Genomic DNA, 23,681 nt, shown 5'->3' with positions numbered 1-23,681 from the left:
CCGAGCCCAGAACCGCATGTAATAAGATGTACTGTACTGTCCTGGAGGATCCCAGAGCTAGAGCAGGGCTGACAGCAGCTTAAGCAGACACCTATTATAAGACCTCTGTAATCGACTTTACTGAGGCCTAACCCCCGAGCCGTTAGCTGTTGCTCTGAAGTTCTCTTCGATTTTTCCTCTTTAATCTGAAAATGAATTGAGTGCTAGTGAAAGATGCTGGAGAGACTCCCCTGGAGAGCAAAGACCTGCATTTACCCACACAATGGGGCACAGCATCAGGGCAAGTTTCCCAGCGCTGCCCCACTGCCTCCATCCTGAACCGGAGGGACCACACCTAGCGGGGAGTTCAGTGCAGACTCTCTGAAACCCTGGCTCCTCTGATGAGGCAGCCAATTAGTGGCAGCCAATTAGACCACTACGATAAAATGAGTTAAATTGGGAAAGCATCTTCTGAACGACCTGGGGCCTCCAGCTCAGCACCCACAAGGGTGACCCTTTGCGGAATCAAGGCCCTAAAGAGTATGTCTACACTGCAGCTGGGGGGTGAGCCTCCCAGCCTGTGTAGACTGACTCGTTCTAGCAGGGCTTGAGCTAGTGTGCCGACGACAACCGTGTGGATGTTACAGCTCAAGTGGCAGCTCAGCCTCTCAAGCCCACACGCCCCCTTGGGTCAGAGCGCGGGTGGCTAGCCTGAGGCTCTGCCAGCGCTGCAGCGTCTAAAGAGCTACTTTTAGCATGCTAGCTCGAGCCCTGCTCGAACGAGTCTGCCTACACAGGCTGGGAGGCTCACCCCCCAGCGGCAGTGGGGACACAACCAAAGTGTGTTACCCAGTCCAGAGCACTGCAACGCTGAACCAATGCCCCCAGCTGGCGGCTTTCATGGGCCTGACTTGCTTTCCTTTTGCCTGAACTGCAATACAATTGCAAGCTCCTTGGTGCAGGGTCCGTGTCCTCTTATATGTCTGCAATAGTGCCTGAGTGCAGAGACAGTGCTTAGCAGACAGATGATAATACAACGCAACGTTCTCCCACCTTCAGTAGGCAGTCTCCAATGCTCCCTACAGTGAAATTTGATGCTTTCCAGCAAAGGCACACCTCTTTCAGGGTGTTGTGCAAAATTCTGTATTTTAACGTAGGGACAGGAAATATTAAATAAGCTGGCCAGACCCCAAAGTGAAGCTGTCACTTAGGCTGAGATTTATCAACTCTGAAGAGGAACAAGTTAAAGGTTTTGATGGACCCATCAATCCCACCACTGTGATTTTCCAAAGGTTGAACCTTTGGGGAGCTGCAGTCATTTCACTAACAGGTTTTTAAAGGGCAGGCATTGGTGCTTCTGTCTGGAGCAGATCTGCGGAGGAGTTGTTGTTTTTTTCCTTCTTCTTTCATGCTTGATTATTTCCTGATTCTGCAGTGGGATGGGTCTGCTGAGAAAGATTTTCATTCCCTTTGTAGGATTGGTCTTGGCCTTCTGTTTTTATTCAGCAAGGGAGGATTTTAAACCTGGTAAGTTATTAAAAGCAAATGTATTTTTAAAATTAAACAGAAAAAGCCACGTTTGAATGTTTTACACAGGATGTGTACAGAGCCTGAAATAAAACATGTCTGGGCATTTGTTACACTGCAGATAATAGACCACTCTGCTTCGCAGAGCTTTCAAACTACATCAAGCAAGTAACACAGAGAAATATTTTCTTAGGAAACAGGTGAAGTAGGAGTTTTATTATTCGGATTTACAGGGGGGGAGCTCTTAACATTCATTTTCACATGATTTATGTTTGTAAAAAAAGAGCAAGAAAAAGGCTATTTTACAAAAAAAAATTTAAAAATACTTATTTAAAAACATTGAAAATATCTTTTTTGAAAATGGCTGGAAATTTTAATTATCACCAAAAAAATTCATATCCTGATTTGCAACATGATAGTTTAAAAAAAAAATCTGGCCATGTCCCTGTTAATATTGCTTTTTTCACATTAGGAATTTTAACTATTCTTCTTACTACAGTTTTCTTGGGACAAGGCAGAGAGTTTGCCTGGTGCAGGGTGAACATGCTAGTTTGGGCAGGTTAGACTGGCTTGTTGTCCACTTTGGTTTCTTGACCCCGGAGGGCATGGGGTGGGGGGGTAAGAGAAGGGAAATCTTTCTCTGGTATCCTGGTAAGTTAACATCCCTGTGCCTTGCTTTCCAGAGATGTTGAAAGGGAAGCGAGTGATCGTCACTGGAGCAAGCACTGGAATTGGAGAGCAAATGGCTTATCACCTGGCGCGGATGGGAGCCCATGTTCTGGTCACAGCACGGACGGAAGCCAAGCTTCAGAAAGTAAGTACCGAGCACACACACGAAGGTCAGTCTTATGTCACACATATAGACATACAGACACGCATGGACACTCACCATTGCAATTACATGATATGCGCAATGGTACACTCGCATGCTGATTCTCACACATGCACAAACCTACACGCATGCTTGTGAGGCACAAACATGTACATATTCATGCTCCTGGTCATGCACACGCATACACTCTTCTTTTTATACATGCGCTGGTATCCATGCTCACACCCACTCATGGACACACAATCTCATACGCACAGTCACATGTGCACGAACACACAAGAATGCCCTCTCACTGCATTGCAGTAATATACACATGCCCCACTCATCCTGCAAGCACAGACTTCCACTGCAGAGCAGACTCTACTGGGAAATAGCCAGGTTGCTTCAGATTTCCATGGTACACGGATTTTGCAGTCCCAGGAGGCTCCAATCCCATTCTGGCATCCTTTAGTGCCCACTGTTTAAAGCCAGAGCCAGAGCGTTCAAGACAGTAACCCTTGGCAGGCCGAATGCGCTCATTCTACCCACAGAGCCACGTCTATCCGACCATGGATGTAACACACTGAGGCGCTCCAAGGTTCATCAGTGGGGAATGTGTTTCTACAACATTCCATTCATGCGTTCCAGATCATCACCCGGTGTCTGGAGCTGGGGGCAGCCTCTGCGCAGTATGCGAGTGGCAGCATGGAGGACAAGGCCTTTGCCGAGCATGTGGAGAAGGAGGCTGAAGTAGTGCTGGGTACGTTAGCAGCTCACTGTCTGGAAATCGCCATCCGACCTTTAACGAGTGATGAAACGCAGAGAGATGTGGCATCGCTCCTTAGCCACATTACTGTCTGCCACATTAAAAGGCAGGAAAAGCAGGAGGGATGTGGAAATGTCCTTCATTCTTCTCATTACGTGTGTGTGTGTATAACGAGAAGAATGAAGGATTTTATTCCTATTTGTATCTCACATTCACAAGTGACCAATCCATACATGCAGTAACTATATCGAGTTATAGTTACAATTATTGTTAAATGTATTAACTGGCCACTTGTGAATGTGAAATACAAATAGGATTGAAGAGAGCCACCATAGCATAGACAGGCTTTGTGCATGCACCCCCCGCCTCCCCAGCTCTGCCAACGCAACTCTGCCCTCATTAGAAGCATCATCTGTTGCGTCAGTCTTTGTTCTGCTAGTGGACTGCAATCCTACCCTGCTGGCCCCGCATGCTGTTCGAAACCTGGACCCACACACAGCTCGACCATTCAGGCTTGATCTCAAGTGCACTCGATTGCAGTCCTACACCTCCGTAATACTCCGCTCCTGGATCTCCGTCCCAGAGCCATGGGTATTACATTCCTAGGCCTTCCGTTTGCTTTGTGCTGGAGCAATCTTGCTATGCCCATTATAGGTCACTGCACAAAGCTGTGAAAAGCCACACCTGTCTGTTCTCTCTTGCCACACATCCTGATGCTGCACATGTGGGCCCACATGCAGGTCAAGAAAGATCTGCTTGCCCCCCCACACACACACACACATCCTGAATGAGAAGAAAGTACAAATCACAACACAGTGTTTTTGTAATAGAGTCTGAGGACTGGGACTTGGTGAGTGCATGCCAGTCACACTTGTACTGGCAAGCAGAATCTGGATTTTGACCCAGCTCTGCAGAGATGAAAGGCCCGTGCAGTGACCCAAGAGCCTCCCTTATTATTAAAAATAATAAGAATAATAGATGTATTTCATTCCAAAGAATAGATTCCTGCAGAGATTCATAGTGACTAAAGGAAAAGATACGTAGCGTAGACAAGTGGTGTGCTCTGAACTTCCTTTGTCCTCTTCCCCTCTAAACTAAAGCATCCCTGGCTCTCCCCTTTGCTTTCAGGAGGCCTAGACATGCTGATCCTCAACCACGTTGGCAACTCGTACTTTAACTATTTCGACGGCGACGTAGGGCACGTGCAGAAGCTGCTGAAGATTAACTTTCTCAGCTACGTGGCCATGACTGTCTCAGCCCTGCCCAGGCTGAAAGACAGTGTGGGCAGCATCGTGGTGGTTTCATCCATGGCAGGTGAGCCTGAACGGGGACAGAGACCTGGGGGCTGATTTTCAGAAGTGATGAGCACCTGAAAATCCAAGGGATGTCAATGGGAGAGGCAAGTACTCAGCACCTTCAAAACTAAATTACACTTTCCTTGGGTTTGGCTCCCCCTAGTGCTTTGTCACTAGAAGCTGATCACCTTGGCATGCTTCTTTATGACAAACAAAGGGGATCATCGGAGGAGTACAGCTCAAGCTCTTCAGATATTGGCATCACAGTCTGACCAGCACAGACTGGAAATATTTGGCTCTCTCCTTGTATTGGCTATTTGACCGATTAGACAGGGTCATTTTGTTTCTGTGGATCAAGTTCAATAGCTAGCTGACTCCACTAGCTGATAGTTCTCTGGCTTACATGAAGCATCTTAGTGACAGGTGTCCCTATGGTAAATCTGCCATCTTAGTTAACCCCTCGCTGGTGAGCTCAGCTGTGGCGCCAAGGACCCAAAGGGCCACTGAGGCTGAACTCAGCATTGTGGGTGATCTCTCCAGGTCAGGTCTGAGCACATCCGTTGAGAGCATTGAAGGTGGGAAGCTTACGCTGCTGCCACCTGCTCTGTGCGTGGCCAGGACATTTGGCTGGGCTAGTCACAGGACCTGAAGAGAGTTCAGAGCAATAGGGTTTGAGTGCCCAGATCCCTTGCCGTCCTCTGAACCCCGCGCCTGCATCTCTGGGGCCGTTGGCGTGACACTTCACCGGCACTCAACGCACTTGGAAAGAATGTTACATCTGGTGCGGAATCAAATAAATCTTTACGCAGCACTGTAACAGAACTTAACCATGTCGACACTGCTGCTCTGTGTCTAGGTAAAGTTGGGTTTCCATTTACCGCTCCCTACTCTGCAACCAAGTTTGCCCTGGATGGGTTTTTCAGCTCCTTGCGGCAGGAATTAATCATTCAGAAGGTTGATGTTTCCATCACGCTCTGTATACTCGGCTTCATTGACACAGGTAAGATCAGTGCCGTGTGGACCTTGCTGATTAGGAACTAGTCACCCTCCAAATTCAAGCGTTTTATCCTAACTTACAAGTTGCTTCACACCTCTCTCCCCCATTCCTTCTCCTCTCCTGCCTCTGCTCGACCCATGCTACTTGTCAACTCCCCACCAATGTTCTTGTCTTCTTTCATGCCACCCCAAATACTTGAAATGCCCTCTCTGGGCTGATCTGGAAGGACACTACCCCCACCCTCCTCCAAATCCTAGTCTCAGCCTGGGCTACACTGAAATTTTATACCAGCATAACTATGTCAATCAGTGAAAAAAACCACACCCTGCCTGGCATAATTATGCTGACAAAACCAACGATGTAGCTGCAGCTATGTCAACCAAAGAGTGCTTCCATAGACGTAGCAAATGTTGTAAGGGGAGCTGCACTGATAGCACAATTCATTCTGTTGCTCTAAGCTACATCTACACTAGGGGGCTATGCTGGCACAGCTCCGGTGACATAACTACGATGGTATAATCTCCGTAGTGTAGACATACCCTCAGACCCATTTCTGACTCACCATCCCAAAGAAATCAGCCAATGAATAATGGCTAGGCCAGCCTGAAGTGCAGTTAGGGTAAGTCTGCGGGCCAGATCCTCAGCTGGTATAAATTGGCCTAGGTCCACTGAAGTTAATGGAATGACAGCAATTTATACCAGCTGAAGAAGTTGCTGTATATTTATGTACTGATGCAAGTACAACGTGAATATATAAAATATGAAAGTGTATGCATGAGAGTTGCTTGGAAAATGGGGGAGGCGGGGGGAATTTACAACATTTTGCAAAATTCTCTTCCTCTGTTGAAATCTCCAACTTTGAGTTTGTTTTGTCTTGTTTTTACAGGCTCTAGTATGCCTATCAAAATCACTGAAACTGAGCTGACTCCCTCTCCCCAACCCTTGTGTTACTCATCTGCTTAAATCATAAGCTTTTGGGGGCAGGGTTTGCATTGACCTCTGCATCTGTAAAGGGCCTAGCACAATCGGGGCTCTTGTCTACTGTTGACTGGGGCTTCTAGTGCTACCAGGGTACCGAGCACACGTAACAACAAGAGAGGGGTTATGCTGGTTTTCTCCCAGGCTCACTAAGCCACTCAAGGCTCAATTGATGTTAAATGGCTTAAAAACAATCAGTAAAACAAGCAAATCCAAGCCGGGTTCAGCTGGCCCTGGACGTGCAGGGCTCACTAGTGGAGAGGACTGTAAATCTGACCAAAGCTCCTTTTGTTCTACGGTGCTAGAAAGTGCCATGAAAGCAGCTTCTGATGTGGTGCTGGTGTCCCCCTGCGCCGAAGGAGGAGTGTGCGCTGGAAATCATCAAGGCGGGAGCCCTCCGCCAACGGGAAATTTACTACAAATATGCAGCTACCAAAATCCCCTTCCTGATCCGGGACTGGGCTCCAGAACTCCTGGATTATCTGATCAGAAGAAGCTACAATGTGGAAAACCTAAAGAAAAATTCATCAGTCTGAGTTCTCCACTGCCTTTCTGCTCATATCTGTCTCTGGGGTTACCTTAAATCAAGGCCTGGTGTGCTGTGGAGCTCCCTAGCCCAGGTTCCTTCTCATTTAGGGAATGCAATGCTGGGATCCCTCATCGTGTGACCCTGGGATCATGTGGTATTTTACAGTCCTGAAAACCAATGCAGCATGCCTCGGGTTGCCAGGTGTCTGTTTTTTTACTGGAATGCCTGGTCAAAAAGGGACCCTGGCAGCTCCAGTCAGCACCACTGACGGGGCTGTTAAAAGTCCAGTAGGTACCGCAGTGGGGCTAAGACAGGCTCCCTCCCTGCCATGGCTCTGCATGGCTCCCAGAGCCAGCAGGATGTCTTCCCGCCACCCTGGCTCCTATGAGTAGGGGCATCCAGGGGGTTCCGCATGCTGCCCCCGCCCCAAACGCCAGCTCTGCAGCTCCCATTGGCCAGGAACAGCAAGCAATGAGAGCTGCGGGGGTGGCGCCTGTGGACAGGGCGGCGCCTGTGGACAGGGCGGCGCGCAGAGCCACCTGGCCGTGCCTCAGCGTAGGAGCCAGAGCGGGGATATGCCACTGCTCCTGGGAGCTACCTGAGGTAAGGGCCACCCAGAGCCTGCACCTCTGACCCCCTGCCCCAGACCTGATCCCCCACCCACCCTCTGAACCCCTCGATCCCAGCCCGGAGCACCCTCCTGCACCTCAAACCCCTCATCCCCAGCCCCACCCCAGAGCCTGCACCCCTCCCACACCTCAACCCCTTGCCCCAGGCTGGAGCTCCCTCCGAATCCCTCAGTCCTAGCCTGGAGCACCCTAAGGCACCCCAAACCTCTCCTCCCCAGCCCCACCCTAGAGACTGCACCCACAGCAGGAGCCCTCACACACTCCCACACTCCAACCCCCTGCCCCATCACAGAGCCCAATCCCACACCCTGAACTACTCATTTCTGGCCCCATCACAGAGCCCACACCCCCAGCCAGAGCCCTCAGCCCCTCCCTCACCCCAATGCCCTGAGCCAGCCCAGGGAAAATGAGCAAGTTAGTGAGGGTGGGGAAAGCGAGCAACAGGGGGGGGGGGGATGGAGTGAGTGGGGGCAGAGCCTAGGAAAAGGGGTGGAGCAGGAGCAGGGCCTCGGAGGAGGGACAGGGCAGGGGCTGGACAAGGGTGTTCAGTTTTGTGCCAGTACAAAGTTGGCAACCCTAAGCATGTCACTCCTGTCATTACAGGATACAAACGCAGGCACTCCTGCTCCTGCAGCTGGGAGCGTGGTGAAGTCATGCTGGCCTTGAAAACCCATGTTTTGGAAAAGATTTTTGAATTCGGTGCCCTGGGATTGCATTTCCTATAACTCTTCCTTAGCTCACACTTCTCCGCATTTGAACATATTTAAGGACCAATTGACCTCATCAGTGAAATGCAATGGCCATTGCCTTTACCTCACTCGTCCTGTCTCAATATGATTTTTATGAGATTTTTATTTAAAGGAACTAGGCTCCTGTTGCACTATTGATTGTTAGTCTATGTATTTGTCAGCTGCGTATGAAGAGATCTTTGCAGAGGCAGAAGGATTGTATTTTATCCCATACTTCCCTCTCCTGGTAGATAAAATCCTTGCAGCAGCCAGATTTGAAATTCACAGAAGAAAGGCAATGCCTTAACAATATTATAACCACCCTTGTGATCAAGCAGACTGTGGGAAGGTCATTTCCACAGCAGAAATCTGGCTATGTTTGTTTTAAAAATCTTTGTTTTGACCTTTTTAAGCTAATACACAGCACTTTGTATTTTGAATTAAGAGTGCAATTCCTTCAGAATTTCTCTAAATCAAGGAGTCCTGGTTGTAAACGTGGAAAACTACAGTATCCTGTCCCAGGAAAAATCAGACAATTTCTACTCCAGAAATGTATCAATGTTTACTCAAGAGAGAAGACTGCCCCCCACCCAAAGCCAAGTGGCCTGATTTTCAGAGGAACTGAGTGCCCGCAGCCCAGTGGGAACTTGGCACCTCTAAAAACCAGCAGGCCAAGACCTAACAAAAGCTAGCCAGCATTCCAGCAAACCCCACTGCTTTAGCTACAGTATCTGGAATAATATAACTACATAATACAGAATATATAGCAAAAGTAGTATCCAGAATGTCTCTGACCAAAGTTCTGACTTCTTAGGAGCTGGATTATGGTTACTTAACAGTTGGCATTTGTGGTGACTGGGGGAGCAAGGTGACTGCTAGCAGACAGCAGTGCTGGCTTTCTGTTTTCCTTTTTGGGCCAAATAATTAGTGCTGATGGAAATTTTCCAAATTTAAATTACATTTTTTCCACATGTACAAAAAAATTGAACAATGTTCATGAAACTGTTCCCCTTTTTCTAAAAAACTCTAATAAAAGTGTCATTGTGAAACTTTCTCCTGTCCCCAGATCTGAGCTGAAGTTTAAGGAGAGATGGCTGGACTCTGCACCACTGGATTTTTTCATAACACATAGTCAAGACTGAACAAAGCATGAAAGACAGAAATCTCCCACAACTCCAACCCCACCCTTCCAGCCAGCCCTGGCCCCTACAAACACACAGAGCTGTGGAGCATGTACCAGAGGAAATGTAGTGATGTAAATTCATTATTAAAATAGAATTCACTACCCTTAGAGTTGTGTATATTCCACCCCCTTCCTTTCTCCATTTCATCTTTTTAGCCCACCCTACCTGGGTGCAGTGCCATTGACTCCAATTCAGGCCTTATCTACATAGGCAAGCCGCACCAGATGAACCTGACAGTATGTCTACACTACAAACCCGACAGCGGCACAGCTGTAAACTGTGCCATTGTGGCATAGATACTTTCTGCATCGATGGAAAGGGTTTTTCCATTGCTGTAGTAAACCCACTTCTCTGAGAGGCAGTAGCTAGGCTGACAAAATAATGCTTCCATCAACCTAGTGGGGTCTACACTGCGGGAGAGGTCAGCATAACTCTGTTGCGCAGGACATGACATTTTTCACAGTCCTGAGCAATGTATTTGGGCTGATCTAAGTTTTAAGTGTAGAGCAGGCCTAAGGTATAAATTTAAACTGACATAGTTGAACTGGTGTGAGCCCCTGTGTGGACGTACTTATTTTGGTTTAGGAGTGACTTTTCTCCAATTAGATTAGGGCCTGCGTCTACACACAGTTTATAACTATTTTGGATGAGGTGGTGATTATACATATTATAGAAAAATAGTTATACCAGCACAAAGTTATTCTGGTGTAGGTTATTCCCCCTTCCCATATGGGAATATCTATCCCAGTATAAAGCACTTTTGTACAGTGTAACTATGTCCACACTCGTGGGGTTGTACCACTTCAACTATACTGTTAGCGGCCTGATCTATGCTTACAATTTATACTGGCATAGCTATACTGGTGAGGGGTGTGATTTTTTTTTATTTTTTTTTACTGACTTTGGTGTGCCCATATAAGCCCTAGTGCAGGTGCATTTATACCAGCATAAAAGTGCTTTTACCAGTACAGTTTATGTCTCTTGGGAAACTGGTGTCAGTTATGCTGGCAGAAACACTTCTGCTGATATGAACTGCATGTACTCTAGGAGGGTTTGCTGCTATAGCTATGCCAACAAAACTTTTCTAGTGTAGACAAGGCCACAGTTAAAGCAATATAATTTCTATGTGTAGACAATTGTGGATTGGGAACAGACTTAAGCCACTCTTAAGCCCGGTCAACACTAGAAAAGTGATACAATTTTAAAGTGGGATTTATTTATTTTTACGGAGTTAGTTATACTGGCATAAACCCTAATGTGGGTGCAGTTTTAACACTATAAATTGTCTTATAACTATGTCTTATTTTGCTTCCCAGACTGAAATAAGCTATTCCACAATAAGAACTTTTATACAGCATAACTGCATCCACGCTAGGTTTTTCTTTGCAACATAAATATAATGGTATAAAGTAATAAATTTTCTTAGTGTAGACAAAATCCTTAAACTGAAATCAGAGCATCCAGACAGGAGTTTGGATCAGTGTGACTATATCAGTTTAAAAACTGATTTTAATTAAGTAGGTGCAATCTTTCCAATGTAGATAAGGCCTGAGTTTTGTTTGTTTATACCAGGAAAGAATTTGCCCATCTCTTCTTATTCACTCCCTCCATCCTCCACCTCTCCCTCTATCCACCACATTTCCATTTTCTATTTCCCTTTTTAAATTATTATTCTTCTGGTCTCCTTTCTGGGTCCCTCCCTTTCTCTTTCTTTATGTGCCTTTCTGTACGTGTCTTTACTTTCTTGACTCTTAGCTAGTTAACCAGCCAATCTCCCTGCTGATCTTCACTTTCACAGAACAAACAAAAAAGCCCCATGAAACACAAGCTGAAGATACACGACTGTTGTTCTTCCAAGGGAAACTCATTCTTTCCAAAAAGAAAAGGAGTACTTGTGGCAGCTGTAGCTCACGAAAGCTCATGCTCAAATAAATTGGTTAGTCTCTAAGGTGCCACAAGTCCTCCTTTTCTTTTTGCGAATACAGACTAACACGGCTGTTACTCTGAAACCTGTCATTCTTTCCAGTAAAAACCGCACCTCTTTTCAGTGTATAAACATGCTGATGCCTTCCAAAGCAGGGACAGGGTAAACAAAGCAAGAGGCAATCCATCTCAACCCTTGTCATTTTCACTGATGGAGAGCAAGTCTGATACAGCAGGTTAAAGACCTGATGGCCGCAGACTGATTTTACAGGTCAGCATATTTTCTATCATGCAGGCACTCACAATCAGGGTCCAAAGTTTATATATGGCTGCTTTTCTTGGAGGCAGCTTTGCAGGGTTTGCCTGGTGTATTGCCTGACTCTGTGGAAGCCCCTGTTTTAGGATGTGGATTGTTTTTCTATTTCAGTTGGTAAAAGAAAGGATTTTAAACAGAATTGTGTTTGGAAAACAATTCAGAAAAAACAGCATGTTTGAGTTTTACACTGGATCTGAGCAGAGCTGAGACCTAACCCAGACTTGTTTTACTGCAACTCCCCAGATAGCGAAGTTCTGAAATTGCGCTGTTTGCGGACAGCACTTTTATGCACAGAAATGCACTGAAAACATTGCACTTTGCCTCCCTGAAATGCAAATTCCTCCCGAAAGCAAATTAGCAGCAATAACTTTCTATTAGTTTTCTGTAGACATTTAGGAGCTGATCCTTCAATCCTGATACACTTACTTCTTTCCCCTAGCCTTAGAACTCCTGCCCTAATCTCGTCCACAAGAACTCACTCCTCTCCGCCTTTAAACATCTCCTTAAGAAAGCCTTCTTGAGAGAAGCCTGCAATCCCTATTTCCCCAGGAAAGGGTTTACACACGCACCCCTTTTAGCAATTATAAGATCTAATAAAGGGAATAATAAACTGGAACTGCAAGACATGTCTCACACGACTGTTTATTCACTCTGGTTTTTAGTACATTCCTTCCCTGCATGTGTGTGTTCCCTGTCTACATAGGCTCCTCAATGGATAGACCATGTCCTTTTAGGAGTTTAGAGCATCTAGCATATGGTGGATATTATACAAATAATAAGTGGTGACAATAAATAGCAGAATCCTGTAAAGTTTGTGCTGCAAACACTAAAGTTCTGTCTAGATTTTTATATGTCCCTCATTCCTATAGCATTTGAGCACTTCCCACTCATACATGAATTTATCCTGGCAACACCCCTGGGAGGTAGGGGAGTATCATCCCCATTGTATAGACAAGGAAACTGAGGCACAGAGAGGTTAGGTGACCTGCTCAAGTACCTGCTATTAGAGCCGGTACTTGAACCCATGAACCAAGGTTCATAGACTCACCCTTCCTTTCTCAGAAGCTGGTTCCTTCTAGCAAAAGGACACCTTCCTTCAGTGTGCTCAGAGAACACAAAGGCAGACCATAGCAGGAACAGGGTGCAATAGGGAATATGAAGTCCAAAATGACGCTGTTGTTTAAAGGTTAATGATTATTAACCTGGACAAAAAGTAAACAAAAACTATGACATACATTTGCAGTCAAACTTGTTTTCAAAGCTCCCATAACTTGCTCCCTACTTTTCGGAATATTTATACATCTCTGCTTTTGCGGAGCTCAGACCTCCAGCATTTCTCTCTTTTATGCTTGTTTTTCTGCAGCAGGATGGGGCTGTTGCTAAAGATTCTTGTTCCATTTGTGGGATTGGTCTTGGCCTTCTGTTTTTATTCAAAGGAAGATTTTAAACCAGGTAAGTGATTAAAGCAAATGTCCTTTAAAACCATGATAGCAAAAGGGCACACTTGAGAGTTATAACAATGGATCTGCAGTTTCATGAGCCTTTCAAATTCCAGACTGTAGCCTTTTGAAATGAAGTGTGTCCAGGAATGTCACCTGAAATGGTATTCCTTTCTCTGGTAGAAAATGACAAATGACAATCACACAAAAGTGCAGACATATTCTAGCTTCCCAGATGAATAGAGGGGATTATTTGGGACTTGTAGGAATTTCCAAGGTAAGTGATTTGAAATCAACAAAGTTATACACTTTGAATCCTGTGGTTGATATTATTGTTAATAAAAATAACTGGACACAATGTTTAGCACCATGAAATCTAAAATGTTTCATTTTCAAATTAAAGATGGGCTTCAGCCACAAAACTCATCTCTGGATAAAAACCATCTTCACAGTGAGATGGTTTTCCGCTCCAACTAGATTTTCATATTGAACCCATCATCCTGGTAAAAGAATCCAGGGCCAGATTCTTAACTGGTGTAAATCACCATAACTCCACTGCGGTCAATGGAGTGATACTGATGTACACTAGCTGAGGAAATTGGTTCTAGGGGTTGGGCTTGTTCCATTAGAGAAACAAAGGTCAGTTATGAAGTTTGGATCCAAACTTCTACAGCTTTGAGATCTCAGATTTTAGTTTGCTACAGTTGTTAGTTTGTTCAGTTGTTGGAGTTTAGTTTTAGTTTGCTCTAGTTGTAGATACCAAGGTTTAGTAGGTTTTAAATGGAAGTGATAGTGCATCAAACCTGTATTTTTGGGTGAGTTTCCACAGCTCCCTTGATGGGTTCTTCTCTTGGGACAAAGAGCTCGCTTGATCTGAAGCTTGACTTGTACGGTTTGGGACAGAAATAGTTACTTTCACCAGTCTGTTTGGCACAAGTGATTTTGCGGGTGATGTTAGTGGGACATGTAACAGTCACCATGTGCTACTCTGCAGAGATGATGAAAGGGAAGCGAGTGATCGTCACTGGGGCAAGCACTGGAATTGGAGAGCAAATGGCTTATCACCTGGCCCGGATGGGAGCCCATGTTCTGATCACAGCACGGACAGAAGCCAAGCTTCAGAAAGTAACTGGATACCCAAACACTCCTGTGGTACCTAGATACTATGGTGATGGGTATATTATATACATGTGGATACTTGATTAAAGAGATATGCATGCTCAGACACAGTTTATGGAGATGCAATAATGTCTCATAATGAAGGTCAGAGGATGTTTTCCAACAAAAACCTATTTTCAACTCCCACCCGCTGCCATTTTAAAGCCTGTTTTTCGCTGACCACTGCAGGGTTTCTTGCACCTTCACCTGATGTACCTGGGGCTGGCCAATGTAAGACACAGATCACGGGAGAAGGTGGAACCCAGCCTGGCAATTCTTATGTCCCTACCCCCTCCATTCAGTAATCTTTACACAAACCATTCTTTTCCACAGACAGTTTCTCATGTGTTGCTTCTGCCCAGAAGAAACCGTTACTGAAAACTTTGAGGTCTATTTGCACAGGACATTTTTGAACTATGAGATTTTGAGAAAGTGGTGATTTCTCAAGTCTTGTTACTTGTTCTTACGGCTTAGCCCAGTCAAACACCGTTGAATGTAAAAGCTCTGATTCTGGAAATGGACCCATTTGCCCTGCTCCTGGCCCCTGCACGGAGACCAGTTAGTGGATTGCATTGCAGGATCAATGGTTTAGACACAGCATCTTGGTAAAAACTAGTGCACAGAGCTGGTTTTACCAAGCTGGAGTGTTAAAACCTTGCAGGTATTATCAAAGCTTGAATTCTTAGTTACCAACATTTTTAAAAGATAAGCAGAATTGGAGAGTACACATTATTTTCTTACATAAATATTAACAGGAAAAGTTGACAGACATAGTTACTAACACCTGACTGCTATGCCAGGGTCTCCAGTGTGTTATTACAAGGTCTGCGCAAAAATAACCATTTGCAAATTTCCATGAAAAAAATTACAGTTTACAGCCAAGTAAGTGTTTGCAGAATCAGATGTTTAGTGCTTGCTGTACTTTTTGCAGGCAGAGCCCCAGGACCAAATACCTGCATGGTCTAATTCCACTGGAAATGGCCCACCTGATGATCACTTTAGATAAGCTATTACCAGCAGGACAGTGGGGTGGGAGGAGGTATTGGTTCATATTCTCTGTGTATATATAAAGTCTGCTGCAGTTTCCACGATATGCATCTGATGAAGTGAGCTGTAGCTCACGAAAGCTCATGCTCAAATAAATTGGTTAGTCTCTAAGGTGCCACAAGTACTCCTTTTCTTTATACCAGCTATGAATCTCACTCAGTGAACACAGATTGGACTCACCCAAGTAGGAGAACCTAATCACTCTGCCCACTGAGCTACCCAAGTGTCCTCTTGAAACTCTAAGAGGACTAACAGTGGGAAAATCCCTGTCTAAAGGTTGCATTTGTCTCAGGTTGTCACATGGTGTCTAGAACTGGGCGCAGCATCTGCTCACTATATGTATGGCAGCATGGAAGACATGGCACTTGCAGAAGACGTGGTGAAGGAGGCCAAACGATTATGGGGTATGTTAACTGCTTGCAACCTGGAAATCACCACCTGCCCCTTTCACGGAGGTGCTTTTAGCACTAGAGACAAATAACCCCAATCTTATTTTTACTTCTCAATAAAACCCAGGCTATAAGTGTAGATGAAGGACCAGTGAACTGATTCTGTGTATTGCTGACACCTACTATGATGACTTCAAAATATATACTTATAAGTATTGTTATTAACATTGCTGGCAGCATATGCTAGATAATGTGGTTACATTGTTTACTTTTCGTTTTTGACAGGATTTTATAGACAAAAAGGGGTTTTGGTTTTTGAGATACACTTACAAACTCAAACCAGTGATGCAACACAATGTGAGGTGTATTTAGTCTCTGGAAAATAATAACCTACTATAGCTGTTAGTTAAGGGTGTTTTCTCCTTTAGTGCAAATGGTAAAAGGTCTATGTGATAAGGAGAGAGTCTTGGGTTCAAATGCTGACGGCACAGGTTCATGAAACAGTTTCTTCATTTTCTTCTAGCTGAAGTTAAAATACCCCCTTTGCTTTCAGGAGGCCTAGACATGCTGATCCTTAATCACATCGGTTATACCTACTTTAATTACTTCGATGGAGATGTTGAGCATCTACGAAAACTCCTGGAGATTAACTTTCTGAGCTATGTGGCCATGACAGTCTCTGCACTACCAGTGCTGAAGGAGAGCGGGGGCAGCATCCTTGTGGTTTCATCCACAGCAGGTGAGAGTGAACCAGGCTAGAGACCCTTATTGTTCCGTAATGCTGGATTCTTTCCTTTGATTTAGTTCCACCTGGGATTCAAAGGAAGCTTCTTCTGAAATTCTGAAATTCATGCTCAAATAAATTGGTTAGTCTCTAAGGTGCCACAAGTCCTCCTTTTCTTTTTGCGAATACAGACTAACACGGCTGTTACTCTGAAACCTGTCTTCTGAAATTGTTTTTCAAAAAAGAGGAGGATCACCTGAGAAGACTCACATAATTGCCTGGGACTGGGGGTTCAACGTGATAAAGTCTGTTTACTCAATGCAAAAACTGTCTGTATGGTTCACACACTGCCCTTCTGACCCCACTCTGCTGAGAGGCAGCACAGGTCTAACATCTTGCAGATCAGCTTCCCAGTGGAGGAGAAATCCGTGAGGCACAGTCTGGGTGTACTCCAAGTGCAACTGGTTTTACTTATGCACGTACACTAGTCCTAAAATGAGATGGTCAAACAGCACACAGGGTAGTTTCTGCTTCCAGAAATCTCAGTCTAACACCAATGCCTGGTTGCCAGAGAGCAACTCTGCCTCAAGAATTGACTAAGTGTGAGTCCAAGGCAGGGAGCAAACTCCCCCTTTTCTGAAGCTGCCTCTACACACAACTTGGCACAACCAAAGACTAACATCACCACCATGTGTCTTCCCAACAGTCAACACTCACTTGCACACTAAGCAAAAGATCTTATAATACTGCGTAACAGAGCCACACGCTAATATCTGCCATCACAATACATATTATTTGTTTGCTAGAGTGTGTGTTATATACACATTCACTGATGTATATGTGGATGTGTGTTCTATGCAAGGGTCACATTTCTCGTGAGTGCGTTATGGAGGTCATTCAGACCTCACGCTGATAATACCTTTATATCACCCCATCTCATCATATATTTTGTACATGCCACATATTACAGGAAAACTCTTCGGGATGTTTTAACCCCACCCCTACCCTCAACCCCAACGTTAGTGGATTTACTTATATCCTTCAACCTATTGAGATAGTTAATTTCTTTGAGTTGAAATATGACAGTTGCTGAAGGATAAGACAAAGTCAGAATGACACGGTTTTGCTTCTGTGCACTGCAAGTGTTTAGCCTCATAAACGTTGTTGTTGCATCTTTCTCTAGGTAAAGTTGGAATTCCATTTGTTGCTCCCTACTCTGCAACTAAGTTTGCCCTGGATGGATTTTTCAGCTCCTTGAGACAGGAATTAATAATTGAGAATATCAATGTTTCCATCACGCTCTGCATCTTGGGCCACATTGCTACTGGTAGGATCAGCAAAGTTATTTGGCCTTGCTAATTAGAAGCGCTGCACATATGCTACCCAGGCATAAAAATATTACTTACATCCAGACTGTAGAATAGTGTCCACATGTCAGATTGTGTTTTTGGTGTTTTGGGGGTTTTTTTTTTTTTTTTGGTAGTATGAACATTTTTAATGAAACACTGGGCTTTTAAAAAATAGTTTCACTCTTCTCCTTAGGAGTTTTTACAATACTGAACCCAAATCTCCTACTTGCTTCAGCTCCAAAATGAAGGAACTGTTTTTAATTAATTCAGTTGATCACATTAACTTTCATGCAAACCTCTTTACTACATCTCAAAATTGCATCAATGATGATTTTATAGTCACAAGAAATTCAGCCCAAATATGAGTGTCTCAGACTTGCTAAGGTAATTATTATTTTATTTTGACAGCACCAGTAAGTGCTAAACACAAGTAAAAGATAAGGTGTAAAATTTTCAAACACATCTAAGTGCCTTAGTAGCTTAACTCCTATTTTCAAAAGGGACTTAGGCACTTAGGACCCTAAGTCACCTTTGAAAATGAGACTTGAGTATTTCTGACAAAGTTATCCAAGCCTTTTGACCTGAATAACTTAGTAATAAAATTAGCAAAAGTTAAACAACACCACCACAATTTTCCAGTTGTATAATTACTCAAAAAGCAGGGGAGAAGGTCTACATCTCACCAATTTCCTTTTTTTAAAAAATAGTTGAAGTTTTGTTGAAATCTGAACACTTGATTTTTTTTATAACCCACTCTATTTAGTAATTAGTTTTCAGAATGCCAAATACCTCCTTAAATGTTGAACTTTAGATTTCTTTGCTCTGCACTGGTTTGTGATGACACAATTCTCTTTCTTGTATTTTTCCTTCTCCCCAGAAACTGCTGAGAAAACTGTTTCCCACGTGATGCAGAAGCCAGGTGCACCAAAGGAGGAGTGCGCACTGGAGATTATCAAGAGTGGAGCACTGCGGAAACGGGAACTGTACTATCCATACGCCGCTGTGAGAATCCCCCTCTTAATACGAGACTGGGCTCCGGAATTTTTGGACTCATTCACAAGAAATAGGTTAAATGTGGAAAATGTCAAAAGAAGTTAGCTTGTCACATGCACCAGGGCCTAACTAGAAAACAAACCGAATGGCATGAATCTCAGGTAAAAGGGGACATTTTCAGTCTAAATATTTTGGGCACTATTTTCAAAAGCATCTAAGGGACTTAGTAGCAACAAAGCCGATTGACTTTCAATGAGATTTGTACATCAAAGTCACTCAGGTGCTTTTGAAAATCCCATCCTTTGTTTTTATATTTTCTCTCTGGAGATGAGAAGAGGGGGCAACACAAGGCCTCTGCAAAGCAGCAAATTCTCACTGGCTGTAGAACAGCATTAGTAATGGCTAGGTTCATGTCTGCTGGGACGGGTGTGGGTCTCACCCACTTTGAACCAGGACAGCCACACTCAGACCTCCCAATGCTGCAAACAGCCCACTTTGGTTTCAGTAGCATACCTCCCATTTGTTCTACTGCACAAAGCTGCTTAGAAGAAATCTGCTTTTTAAACATCCTTGCAAAACCTAAGAGGATCTCATTCTCCTCTCACTGTGCTCTAACTGAGTCAGCATCAGGTCCCCCAGCATCCCTTTATGCTAACCACTAATTGTTATTGTTAGTAATATTTATCTGCATTGCAATAACACCTTGAAGCCCAAGCAGGGGTCAGGGCTTATTTTTGCATTGGACGCACACATCATAAAAAGACTTCCTGTCCCAAAGAGCTTACAATCTTGCTAATGTGAATTACAGAATGTATGTGTATAGAGGCCAATTCTGCATTCCATGAACACCCAGAACTCCCATCAAGCCTGACTTCAAGTTCCCACCAACTTCAGCAGTACTTGGGGAAGAACCTTTAAAGTTTAGGGATTATATCGTCCAGCTCTGAAGTGCAGGTGCCTCTGTGGTTGAAAACAGCTGCATTTTAGGGCCAGGTGAAATGTCCTAAACTCTGTGAAATGGGAGGTGGAAAATGTACAACAGCACCAGGAACGTATAGCCTAAGGAGACTACAACCTCATTTTGAAGTTCTGATTGAAATATACATCAGGAAAGTGTCATAAGAGCTATAAAACTATTCTTGTCACTGACTGCTGGGCAAAGCACAGTGAATTTATGCTTGTTAAAAATTAAGTGCAGTAGGATAGAAACTCATCAGGAGTCCCATAAATCATCACAATTAATAACGTACAAAGCATATTGGAGTAACAGAGGTTGTGAATAAATGAGACTTTGTGAAATGTGTATTTTACATATTTTTCTCTATTTGTTTACTCTTGGTTGGTCTATTGCTTTGGCTGTTTGCAATTTTATACAATCTCACAAAAGTTTGATTTAAAAATATAAATAAAAAATAAAGCTGAGAGACACAATCCAGCAGGTCCCAAGGAGGCATGAGGAAATCAGGGGAGTTTAAATGAAACACACAAATTTGAAATGGATTTGTGTTTATTCTCTTGGGGCCAAAACTAACGTTCCCTAAAGTCAATAGGAGCCTTTCCATTGATTTCAATGAGCCTTGGATCAGGTCCTTGCTGAAAGCATTCTGCTTTGGTTAAGAATGCAAAGGGCAAATCACAAAAATATGCTCTGAATGGAGTGAAATTTTACCATGCTCTAGCATGGAGTGCGTGCGTGCACTGGTTTAGTGTCCAAAAACATCCCTCTTCTGAGGTAGTTCTTTGATTGGCAGTGGAAACGGCAACAACACTTAAGCTTAGTCTAAACTTTCTCGCCCACGCTAGGCTATTCCTAGGGTTTCCCTCCAGGACCTCTCTGTTCCAGGCCGTTTCCCCCACTTCTGCCCACACCTGCTTCTCTCCTACTCTGAGTGGAATTACCTAACCCCACGCCCACCACAGTGAGTCAGTATCAATCAGTCTGCCTTGCCACCTGCTGACAGCGGACCCCGATACACGGATCCTCTCACATCCTGGTACCAAAGCAAAACAGGCACGGTAGGCTCCTTATTCCCCACAGGGGATGTCAGCTGGAAGGTATCCCATGGGATCAAAGTGCCTCGGAAAGCAATAATGGCTGAAAGATGTTGGGATAATATTGGGTAGCAAATTCTAGTTGGCCTACTATTGCAGTGACATGGCAGAAAGGTGGCCAGGGTGACTTTGGGCTACATACACAATGAATCAGGTGAGCAGGGAGGCACTCGTCCCTGAGAACACACCTGGAATAGCATATTGAAGTTCCAGGCCCAAAGTCTACCAGGATGAGCATGACTGTAAGGATGGGTGGCAGCAGATATTCCCCTCTGACAATAATAATTGAAGCCCTCTGGGCCAAATGATCCCACAGGAATTTCAGAAACGTAAAATAAGAAACTTAACAAGGATGGTTGAAATAGAGGGGCAAATACAGAGAAAGCAAGGGATTTATGGTGAAGGGAAAGGGGGTCTGGCGTTCAGTCCAAATAAGGATTTATTTTGGGATGCGTAAACCCCGGAAGCAATGCTAAGGGAGGCTCTCACATTTTATTCTAGCACTGTTTAGCCATAGACTTGGATCAAGCATCACTTCTGGCTGAGTCCTTAGAAAATAAGGATGGAGCAATCATAAAGAAGATGGCTGCCTTAGAGTTTCATTTTCTTCCATTTTTACCTGGACACACCTGTTTGGTGGGGAGCATTCACACCTGCTTCACTCTGACCTTTGTCAACTCTGCCGCTGGCCTAACCTCAGAAGGCAGAAATATGAATCTCACACTACACAAGACTGTTAACACTACTTTCTTTCCCAGCACCAGGATTCCTCATGCCAAAGGTGGCAGGGCAGAGTCAGCCACAGCTCATTCTGCACAGCTTCTCAGCACAGAGCACCGCCTCAAGCTGCAGTGGCTGATAAATGGAGAAACAGCAAAGGACACTCCCGGACCCTGGAGATAATGGAATGCAGCCTGTCCCACCACAAGATACCAAACAACTGTAGTGTGCCGGGCACCAATGCTCGAGCTTGTGCCCTAGCCTCTCCTCCCATGTCACAAACTCTTAAGCAGAGACAGGAACCTGGGGTAAGTGTTGAGGCTTAGTACATTTCCTGTTTAAAAAAAAAAAAAAAAAAAGCAGCAAAGAGAAGTCATTCAAACGAGATGTCAGTTGCAATGTGTTAGCACCCGGTAACCCAGGGCTCACCCTTCTCCTTTCTGGCGTGGGGCTTAACTGAGGTCGGGGAGCAGAGCAGGGCCTCTGAACATCTGCCGAATCCACCTAAGGGCTGCCCTTGCTGAGTAGAGGTAAGAAACTTTAGATCTGTGGCTAGCTAGGGATGTACAGGAGTAAACGCTGACCCTGTGAAGGGAGGCAATTTGTGTCTTGTTTTTTTCCCCAAGTTTCAGCCTGCATGATTGACACTGGGAAGTTGTAACATGAACCAGCAAGGGATTTTTTTTCCCTTTGAAGTTTGAGTGTTACAGCATGCAAGAGAGAGATAAAGGGCATGCTCGTTAATTAGGAAGAGTAATTTTGGGTGACCATGGAAGAAAATAAAACCCATAACTCATCAGCAAGGGCTCAGCAGTTTGCTCAGTTTGGGGGTGAGTAACAGATCACACTTTTCTTTATGTTTCTTTCTTACTTTAAAAGTTAAAAGGTATTCTGTGTTTAAATCAAGCGTATAAACAAGTCCTGCTTCCTGGGATGGACAATAAACAGGCTCTGTAGTCAGAAGAATGTAGTCAGAGCAGGTGAGAAGGTAGCTGAGCTGCTTGTAATGAGAAGAGTCTAACAAACTCAGGGCTTTGAGTACGTATCACACACCCGGATGAACGGGCAGCAGCACGCAAATTCAGCACTGGACTGGGCCATTTTTAAAATAGGAAAATATAGGCGGAGAAAAATATCTTTTCCAGGGCCTGAAAAGTTTGGAGGCCAGTTGTCTTTTTGGGGGGGAGGAGGAGGAGTGAGTTCACATCCTGATCCCGTTTCTGAGGGTTTTCAGCTCTGGGGTGTTGGCACAGGCCCCAATCATTATGTACTTCAATGTCGGCAAAGCTGTTCACCAGATCTACCCTCAGCCTGCTGTGGAAAGGAAGACTGGGCATGAGAGAGAAAGCCCAGAATGTGGGCCACAACGAAACTATTAAGTCAAGACCATAAAAGCTGTGTGGAAACAACATTTTAAGCATTTTATAACGTAAGTTCCCCAGTTCTGTTATTTCTCCAGCTGAAAGTTTGCAACAATAAAATCAAATGACTAGCAGATTTTGATGAGACGCAGAGGGGGCTGAGCGGAAAAATTAAGTGGAAAAAAAGGACATTTCAGGGCAGTGAGAGGTTTGAGAGTCAGCAGCATCTCCAAACAAATGATGAAAAGAAACCCCAAAAAGCCAAAAGCACAGGGCCATTTAGAAAGTGATTTATTTCAATATTATCTTGGCAGTTTTCATTTTCCTACTTGGCTGGGGGAGCATTTAAGGTGATGCATTGATGGCCAGTTTGCATAGATTTCTCCTACATAAAAGCATACACCCTTTGGATTGTTATTAAAAGGCTGTTCTCAGATTGACTAGAAGAACGCCTTTCCAAAGGAAAACATTTCAGTGACCTGCTCTGACTGTGCCATTATAAGAAATGTGTTTATCTGTAGTGGTTCTTTACAGGTAGCTATACTATTTTGTAGGGCAGATTATTATAAAATCCTCCCATCTTTCCTCCCCCTTCCCCAAAACCTTGCAAACTTGTTAATTGACACCACTAACTGCTCTCAGCGTTTCCATCAAAGTCAGTGATTTTCCAGTTGTGTGGGACAAAGAAATGCTAGTGAAATCGCTTATTTTTATTTGAGAGTGAACAAAGTTTAACCTGTTTTTTCAGAGACTAATTTGCCTTATTTTTTCTTTACTTTAGTTGATA

At 44.3% G+C, this 23,681-nt stretch overlaps 3 protein-coding genes across 11 annotated transcripts in view; all 3 read left to right on the top strand.

The window, feature by feature from the left end:
- Positions 1-1,172: 1,172 nt before the first annotated feature.
- On the top strand, positions 1,173-7,207 carry LOC140901208 (11-beta-hydroxysteroid dehydrogenase 1-like). The gene is given in 7 exon segments (XM_073319629.1): positions 1,173-1,506; positions 2,190-2,320; positions 2,966-3,077; positions 4,212-4,397; positions 5,235-5,378; positions 6,659-6,699; positions 6,701-7,207. Coding segments are annotated over 7 exon segments (891 nt in total). The 5' UTR covers positions 1,173-1,418; the 3' UTR covers positions 6,890-7,207.
- Positions 7,208-13,029: 5,822 nt separating this feature from the next.
- LOC140901299 (11-beta-hydroxysteroid dehydrogenase 1-like) lies at positions 13,030-18,929 on the top strand. The gene is made up of 6 exons (XM_073319894.1): positions 13,030-13,114; positions 14,096-14,226; positions 15,599-15,710; positions 16,249-16,434; positions 17,603-17,746; positions 18,646-18,929. The coding sequence occupies exons 1-6, from the start codon at positions 13,030-13,032 to the stop codon at positions 18,864-18,866; spliced, it is 879 nt and encodes a 292-aa protein (XP_073175995.1). The 3' UTR covers positions 18,867-18,929.
- Positions 18,930-21,710: 2,781 nt separating this feature from the next.
- TRAF3IP3 (TRAF3 interacting protein 3) overlaps positions 21,711-23,681 on the top strand; it is a 28,690-nt gene continuing 26,719 nt past the window's right edge. For 2 of the 9 annotated variants that reach the window (XM_073320375.1, XM_073320376.1), the window contains exon 1: positions 21,868-22,962. The gene's annotated coding sequence lies outside the window, so the exon portion shown is untranslated. Of the gene's footprint in view, positions 21,842-21,861; positions 22,963-23,681 lie in introns of those variants that run through there. The other 7 variants (XM_073320369.1, XM_073320372.1, XM_073320374.1 and 4 more) reach the window with 7 other exon arrangements.

This window comes from Lepidochelys kempii, chromosome 21 (assembly GCF_965140265.1).
Source record: "Lepidochelys kempii isolate rLepKem1 chromosome 21, rLepKem1.hap2, whole genome shotgun sequence".
In the NCBI taxonomy this organism is placed as follows: domain Eukaryota; kingdom Metazoa; phylum Chordata; order Testudines; family Cheloniidae; genus Lepidochelys; species Lepidochelys kempii.
The sequence above is the reverse complement of the archived record's forward strand: the minus strand, read 5'-3'. Positions and strand labels throughout refer to the sequence as shown.

Bases quoted from the DNA above. Each gene is read 5' to 3' on its own strand.
- LOC140901299 (XM_073319894.1), top strand. From the start codon at position 13,030: ATGGGGCTGTTGCTAAAGATTCTTGTTCCATTTGTGGGATTGGTCTTG. The intron at 13,115-14,095 runs GTAAGTGATTAA...GCTACTCTGCAG, and splicing joins AAAGGAAGATTTTAAACCAG to AGATGATGAAAGGGAAGCGA. The intron at 17,747-18,645 runs GTAGGATCAGCA...CCTTCTCCCCAG, and splicing joins CTTGGGCCACATTGCTACTG to AAACTGCTGAGAAAACTGTT.